The sequence below is a fragment of the Nerophis ophidion genome, unplaced genomic scaffold, assembly GCF_033978795.1.
Source record: "Nerophis ophidion isolate RoL-2023_Sa unplaced genomic scaffold, RoL_Noph_v1.0 HiC_scaffold_30, whole genome shotgun sequence".
Taxonomy (NCBI): Eukaryota; Metazoa; Chordata; class Actinopteri; order Syngnathiformes; family Syngnathidae; genus Nerophis; species Nerophis ophidion.
This window is the reverse complement of record NW_026906952.1, coordinates 1,313,917-1,322,500: the sequence shown is the minus strand read 5'-3', so window position 1 is coordinate 1,322,500 and position 8,584 is coordinate 1,313,917. Positions and strand designations below refer to the sequence as shown.

Sequence of the window (8,584 nt, the reverse complement as noted above, 5' to 3'; positions counted from 1 at the left end):
CTGAGTGCCAAGCAGGGAAGTAATGGGTCTCGTTTTTTTATAGTCTTTGGTATGACTCGGCCGGGGTTTGAACTCCCAACCTACCCATCTCAGGGCGGACACTCTAACCACTAGGCCGCTGAGTAGGAAAAGACACACGAGAATAAACACTGGAGGAAAACCTTTTTCATGTTCAATCTGCGGTAAAGATTTTACTTGAAGACGCCATTTCAAGGCGCACATGAGATATAATTTATTCTGTTTTTGTTACCGAATTTTTCGGACTATAAGTCGCAGTTTTTTTCATAGTTTGGCCGGGGGTGCGACATATACTCTGGAGCGACTTATGTGTGACATTATTAACACATTACCATAGAATATCCATCCATCCATCCATCCATCTTCTTCCGCTTCTCCGAGGTCGGGTCGCGGGGGCAGCAGCCTAAGCAGGGAAGCCCAGACTTCCCTCTCCCCAGCCACTTCGTCCAGCTCTTCCCGGGGGATCCCGAGGCGTTCCCAGGCCAGCCGGGAGACATAGTCTTCCCAACGTGTCCTGGGTCTTCCCCGTGGCCTCCTACCGGTTGGACGTGCCCTAAACACCTCCCTAGGGAGGCGTTCGGGTGGCATCCTGACCAGATGCCCGAACCACCTCATCTGACTCCTCTCGATGTGAAGGAGCAGCGGCTTTACTTTGAGTTCCTCCCGGATGGCAGAGCTTCTCACCCTATCTCTAAGGGAGAGACCCGCCACACGGCGGAGGAAACTCATTTGGGCCGCTTGTACCCGTGATCTTATCCTTTCGGTCATGACTCAAAGCTCATGACCATAGGTGAGGATGGGAACGTAGATCGACCGGTAAATTGAGAGCTTTGCCTTCCGGCTCAGCTCCTTTTTCACCACAACGGATCGATACAACGTCTGCATTACTGAAGACGCCGCACCGATCCGCCTGTCGATCTCACGATCCACTCTTCCCTCACTCGTGAACAAGACTCCTACGTACTTGAACTCCTCCACTTGGGGCAGGGTCTCCTCCCCAACCCGGGGATGGCATTCCACCCTTTTCCGGGCGAGAACCATGGACTCGGACTTGGAGGTGCTGATTCTCATTCCGGTCGCTTCACACTCTGCTGCGAACCGATCCAGCGAGAGCTGAAGATCCCGGTCAGATGGAGCCATCAGGACCACATCATCTGCAAAAAGCAGAGACCTAATCCCGCGGTCACCAAACCGGAACTCCTCAACACCTTGACTGCGCCTAGAAATTCTGTCCATAAAAGTTATGAACAGAATCGGTGACAAAGGACAGCCTTGGCGGAGTCCAACCCTCACTGGAAACGTGTCCGACTTACTGCCGGCAATGTGGACCAAGCTCTGGCACTGATCGTACAGGGAGTGGACCGCCACAATAAGACAGTCCGATACCCCATACTCTCTGAGCACTCCCCACAGGGCTTCCCGAGGGACACGGTCGAATGCCTTCTCCAAGTCCACAAAGCACATGTAGACTGGTTGGGCAAACTCCCATGCACCCTCAAGAACCCTGCCGAGAGTATAGAGCTGGTCCACAGTTCCACGACCAGGACGAAAACCACACTGTTCCTCCTGAATCCGAGGTTCGACTATCCGGCGTAGCCTCCTCTCCAGTACACCTGAATAAACCTTACCGGGAATGCTGAGGAGTGTGATCCCACGATAGTTGGAACACACCCTCCGGTCCCCCTTCTTAAAGAGAGGGACCACCACCTCGGTCTGCCAATCCAAAGGTACCGCCCCCGATGTCCACGCGACGCTGCAGAGTCTTGTCAACCAAGACAGCCCCACAGTCCCCAGAGCCTTAAGGAACTCAGGGCGGGTCTCATCCACCCCTGGGGCCTTGCCACCGAGGAGCTTTTTAACTACCTCAGCGACCTCAGCCCCAGAAATAGGAGAGTCCACCACAGATTCCCCAGGCACTGCTTCCTCATAGGAAGACGTGTTGGTGGGATTGAGGAGGTCTTCGAAGTATTCCTTCCACCCATCCACAACATCCGCAGTTGAGGTCAGCAGAACACCATCCGCACCATACACGGTGTTGATAGTGCACTGCTTCCCCTTCCTGAGGCGGCGGACGGTGGTCCAGAATCGCTTCGAAGTCGTTTTCCATGGCTTCCCCGAACTCTTCCCATGTCCGAGTTTTTGCCTCCGCGACCGCTGAAGCTGCACACCGCTTGGCCTGTCGGTACCTGTCCACTGCCTCCGGAGTCCTATGAGCCAAAAGGACCCGATAGGACTCCTTCTTCAGCTTGACGGCATCCCTCACCGCTGGTGTCCACCAAGGGGTTTTTGGATTGCCGCCCCGACAGGCACCAACTACCTTGCGGCCACAGCTCCGAACAGCCGCCTCGACAATAGAGGTGCGGAACATGGTCCACTCGGACTCAATGTCCAGCACCTCCCTCGTGACATGTTCAAAGTTCTTCCGGAGGTGGGAATTGAAACTTTCTCTGACAGGAGACTCTGCCAGACGTTCCCAGCAGACCCTCACACTGCGTTTGGGCCTCCCAGGTCTGTCCGGCATCCTCCCCCACCATCGCAGCCAACTCACCACCAGGTGGTGATCGGTAGAAAGCTCCGCCCCTCTCTTCACCCGAGTGTCCAAAACATAAGGCCGCAAATCCGATGACACAACTACAAAGTCGATCATGGAACTGCGGCCTATGGTGTCCTGGTGCCAAGTGCACATATGGACACCCTTATGTTTGAACATGGTGTTTGTTATGGACAAACTGTGACGAGCACAAAAGTCCAATAACAAAACACCACTTGGGTTCAGATCCGGGCGGCCATTCTTCCCAATCACGCCTCTCCAGGTTTCACTGTCGTTGCCAACGTGAGCGTTGAAGTCCCCCAGTAGGACAAGGGAATCACCCGGGGGAGCACTCTCCAGTACTCCCTCGAGTGTTCCCAAAACGGGTGGGTACTCTGGACTGCTGCTTGGTGCGTAAGCACAAACAACAGTCAGGACCCGTCCCCCCACCCGAAGGCGGAGGGAGGTTACCCTTTCGTCCACCGGGTTGAACTCCAACGTGCAGGCTTTGAGCCGGGGGGGCAAAAAGAATTGCCCCCCCAGCCCGTTGCCTCTCACTGCGGGCAACGCCAGAGTGGAAGAGGGTCCAGTCCCTCTCGAGAGAAGTGGTTCCAGAACCCTTGCTGTGCGTCGAAGTGAGACCGACTATATCCAGCCGGAACTTCTCTACCTCGCGCACTAGCTCAGGCTCCTCCCCCCCAGTGAGGTGACGTTCCACGTCCCAAGAACTAGCTTCTGTAGCCTAGGATCGGACCGCCAAGTGCCCTGCCTTCGGCTGTCGCCCAGCTCACATTGCACCCGACCTCTATGGCCCCTGCTATGGGTGGTGAGCCCATTGGAGGGGTGACCCACGTTGTCTCTTCGGGCTGTGCCCGGCCGGGCCCCATGGGAACAGGCCCGGCCACCAGGTGCTCGCCATCGTGCCCCACCTCCGGGCCATAGAATATCAAATTACATTATTTATCATTCGCGGAAAAGATCAAGAAAATGTCAGCAATTGTCACACACGTCAACCAATAAGAATTCGGCGGGGGGGGATTTATTGATTAGAAGTGACAGATAGTTTGGTAAAGGTATAGCATGTTCTATATGTTATAGTTATTTGAATGACTCTTACCATAATATGTTAGGTTAACATACTAGGCACCTTCTCAGTTGGTTATTCATGCCTCATATAACGTACACTTATTCAGCCTGTTGTTCACTATTCTTTGTTTATTTTAAATTGGCTTTCAAATGTCTATTCTTGGTGTTGGATTTTATCAAATGAATTTCCCCCCAAAAAGGCGACTTATACTCCAGTGTGACGTTTTTTCCCCTTCTTGATTATGCACTTTTGGCCGGTGCGACGTGTACTCCGGAGCGACTTATAATACGAAAAATACACTACTTGGGGCGGTATAGCTCGGTTCGTAGAGTAGCCGTGCCAGCAACTTTAGGGTTCCAGGTTCGAGCCCAACTTCTGCCATTCTAGTCACTGCTAATGTGTCCTTGGGCAAGACACTTTACCCACCTGCTCCCAGTGCCACCCACATTGTTTTAAATGTAACTTAGATATTGTGTTTCACTATGTAAAGCGCTTTGAGTCACTAGAGAAAATCACTATATAAATATAATTCACTTCACTTCACATGATATCTTGTTATTCTATTTTCTCATTTCAAGAACTGCACTTTTTGGAATCATTCACAGTCCCTATGTAAGTTAAAGTTAAGTTCCCAACGGTAGTCACGCACTAGGTGTGGTGAAATGATCCTCTGCATTTGACCCATCCCCAAGTTCACCCCCTGGGAGGTGAGGGCAGCTGAGGCCGCACTCGGGAATCATTTGGTGATTTAACCCCCAACCCTTGATGCTGAATGACAAGCAAGGAGACAATGGGTCCCATTTTTATAGTCTTTGGTATCACTCGGCAAGGATTTGAACTCACGACTCTCCAGTCTCAGGGCAGACACTCTAACCACAAGGCCACTGAGCAGGTCGATGGTTAATGCATCCTCAGTAGAAAATAAACCTTTGCAAAAGTTAGCTAACAATTGAGTCATTGGCAGCCACTCTATTCTGCCTATAAAGTGTTCTAAATAACATCCTAAAACCCGCTTCAACATTTAAATACACACTGTAAGTATACATGTAATGTAGTAACATTCTTAATAACATGTCATATTTACATATCTTGCTCATTTTAAGCATACTATGTCTGCTCTCACTGGGATGCCGACTGATGGGATGTTCATATCTTCCCGTTTAGATGAAGAATTAATCCTCACAAAGGGTTAAAAAGGGTGGGTGCAAAAGAGCGTATTTTCGTGTTTTTCTTGCCATCTCCAGGTCTAAGTTGGATGTCAGAGTTGACCAAGTTCTCGGTTTATGTCCACAACCTTCTACTACATAAGTGAGAAGCATGATTTATAATGTAGAATTAGCTTTCACCCTCTTAGAGGCGAGAAAGCAGCTCAGTATGTCAATATAGCAGCATAAGCTAGTTACTTCTGTGATCAATGCGCCGCTAAAAGTAGGTCCTTAGTGTTAGCGCTTATAATAACAATATCGCTAATACTTGGTTAATATTCGGGTCACAAAATGTAAATGGAGTATATTTGGCAATTTTTTTGGAGGACTTTGTGGGTCTAACAGAGGAACTCCCATTGACTCCAATGTTAGCTGATTTTTGTTCACGTTTAATTACTAATTAAAATTCATAACAGTTTAAAAAAATGTCTTACATAAGGATTGTGAATGATAGGTGACATTTCTAAAAAGTGCAGTTTCCTTTGAATTTGTCAGATAAGTAAACAGTCCTTCAAATTAAAGATGTAAAACAATTGAGGTTGTTTATAGATATTATCCACTATGACGTTACAGTCAAACTAAGCACACAAGGGAAAGTACATTCATATACACATAATGTACACATATGTGTAAGAATCATGTTAACCACCAAAATATTGTCTTGTTCTCCTAAATCCAATATCGAGTATCCTTTGGTGAGCTGACCGTATCGTCACACCCTTAGTTAAAAGCACACCATCCCCATGACATGACACTTCCACGTGATGTAGAACAGTAGTCCCACATTTTAAACATACACACACATCTGAAGAATATTAAAATTAAATATATTTGGTGGGCCAAACAAAACGACTCGACGAACCAATGTTTGGTATGGGCGATATGACCTCAAATCTATATCCTAACAACAATATGTCACAATATATAATTTGATATATGATTGAGAATAGAATAATTTCAAAACTAGGTACAAAAGCTCCTAATTTGGCAGCTGACATATGCAGTAACATATTGTTCGTTTCTAATAGTATTATTTTGTCAAAACAGTTATTAATAATGTACTTGTTTATTTACTGTTAATATCTGGTTACTTTATTTGAGAAAATAATACTGGAAATGATGTAATATGTTTCTGCATATTTCACCAACTAAATTAGGAGCCTGTTTTAAAATGGTTGTATTAGTAATTCTATATAAAATAATTTATCGCAAAATCAATTTTAAACCATATCGTTCATCCATAGTAAAAAGTCCTGTCATCCTGGTTTTTGTTTCTTTTCCTGTGAATAATGTTGTAAAGAGCAGCGTGTTTGTGCGTCACTGAGATTTCAAGACAGTTCATACGATAACTTGTTTTTCCTAAGTGCATGTAAAAGTACTGAATGCATTGTGTGACTGAGCACAGATGCTGTGTTTGTCTTGCAGACATCTGTGAAGAACATCTTCACCCTGAGCAACAGAAGTGGAGCTTCAGGATGCGGACAGAGGAGCCACAGCCCTCCCACATTAAGAAGGAAAAGGAATACCCACTGATCCCCCATTTTAAAGAGGAAGAGGAGGACCAACTAACACCCCATTTTAAAGAGGAAGAGGAGGACCAACTAACACCCCATTTTAAAGAGGAAGAGGAGGACCCACTGATACCTCTTTTAAAAGAGAAATCGGTGAAGAGTGAAGATGATGAGGTGAAAGGTGAAAGTGAGGAGAGGGGAGGGGGGGAGCCTCCAAGCAGCAGCTCAACACAACACATGACAACAGAAGCTGATGGAGACCACTGTGGAGGATCACAAGCAGACAAGCTCTTAGCTCCACTATCAGATAGTGAGGACACAACGTCACACTCTCCTGACACTGATGATGAAGACTCTAAAGATGATAAGACATGTCACACTGACAACACTCACTTCACATCTTCTCACTCTCACAAAACCTTTAAATACCATTGTCGTCTGAAAACACACATGAGAACACACACTGGAGAAAAACCTTTCTCTTGTTCAATCTGTGGTAAAGGTTTTACACAAAGTATCAATTTGAAAGTACACATGAGAACACACACTTGTGAAAAACGTTTTTCCTGTTCAACCTGTGGTAAAGGTTTTACACAAAGTCAGAGTTTGAAAATACATATTAGAACACACACTAGAGAAAAACCTTTTTCTTGTTCACTCTGTAGTAAAGGTTTTACACAAAGTATCAATTTGAAGGTACACATGAGAACACACACCAGTGAAAAACCTTTTTCCTGTTCAATCTGTGGTAAAGGTTTTAGAGAAAGTCAACAATTGAAAAGACACATGAGAACACACACTGGTGAAAAACCTTTTTCATGTTCAAACTGCGGTAAACATTTTACTCAGAGGCCAGATTTAAAAGTACACATGAGAACACACACTGGAGAAAAACCTTTTTCATGTTCTATCTGTGGTAAAGATTTTACTCAGAGGCCACATTTGAAAGTACACATGAGAACACACACTGGAGAAAAACCTTTTACATGTTCAATCTGCGGTAAAGATTTTACTCGAAGGGAAAATTTCAAAAAGCACATGAGAATACACACTGGAGAAAAACCTTTTCCTGTTCAATCTGCAGTAAATATTTTGCGCAACGGCACTATTTGAAAGAACACGTGAGAACACACACTGGAGAAAAACCTTTTACATGTTCAGTATGTTGTAAAAGTTTTTTACAAAGTCAGCATTTGAAAAGACACATGAGAAGACACCCAGGAGAGAAAGTGTTGAGTTGCAGTGTGTGTGGTGAAAGATTGTCTTCTAAGTAGCAGTGTAAGAAACACAAGTGTGCTGGTGAGAACAGCAGCAGCAAATGAAACGGCAGGATTTGAAATAAACTGTCCAGACTTTAACTTTGACCTTCTAAAAACATCAGCACATAGTTTCTAAGATTTATAGATGAGATATTTTAGATTATTACCTTTTTTCAGTCAAGTACTACACATGACAAGTGTTTTTTAAAGTTGTTCATGATTTATCCCCCTTTTTTAGAATTCCTCAAACATTATCAATTTCAGAAAACATGGGAACGTTTGGAATGTTTGGGAAAAGTTAATTATGTACATCATCCCACAGAGCTTTACTGTACATCCATCCATTTGTTCTACCACTTGTCTCTTTCATTTTATATGTATAGCATTTAATCACATACTTGTCCGCCAAAGGGTGTTGCGTTTTGGAGGAACTCCTTCTGTCAGAGTGCTGTTCACACTTCTTTTACTGCGGAAATCTACTCACAAAAACAATCCAAACAGTAGGAAACAAAAAACGATGGTGCGAAAAAGAGAAGACTAAATGTGCATTTTGGAAAAAATAACAAAAGCTACTTCTATACACAAATAAAGTCAACTTGGTTTGGAGTTACAAGACGTGCACACTACAAAACAACACCAAGATGGATGGCACCGGGAATGGCCAAGGTGGCAAAATACTCAAAGCATGGAATCAACTGGCGTGGAGTAGAATCGCCGAGTGCCATCCAGCTGTCAAGGTGCTGCTTAAGTAGCACCAGGGTCAATTGGAAGCAGCTGTGCACGTCCCACAACTCCGCCCACAAAGGCAACACAGGAACTCTAGGAGGAAGGAGAAATGTAAGAACAAGGTCAACTGCACCAAAAGACGAAAACTGACTGTAGGAGCCAAATTTCCTTATTTGCTTATATTGTTTTTATTTAGTTTTCTCTGATTGATTGCTGGCTTCAGTTCATGCTGAATTTCCCTTTCTGCA

The 8,584-nt window shown here is 45.4% G+C and overlaps 1 protein-coding gene across 1 annotated transcript in view; it reads left to right on the top strand.

Moving 5' to 3' along the window:
- LOC133546469 (zinc finger protein 37 homolog) overlaps positions 1–7,599 on the top strand; it is a 20,350-nt gene extending 12,751 nt beyond the window's left edge. The window contains exon 3 of the mRNA XM_061892235.1: positions 6,266–7,599. Coding sequence (XP_061748219.1) covers positions 6,266–7,464 — 1,199 coding nt within the window. The 3' untranslated portion in view covers positions 7,465–7,599. The remainder of the gene's footprint in view (positions 1–6,265) is intronic.
- The last annotated feature ends 985 nt before the right edge of the window (positions 7,600–8,584 follow it).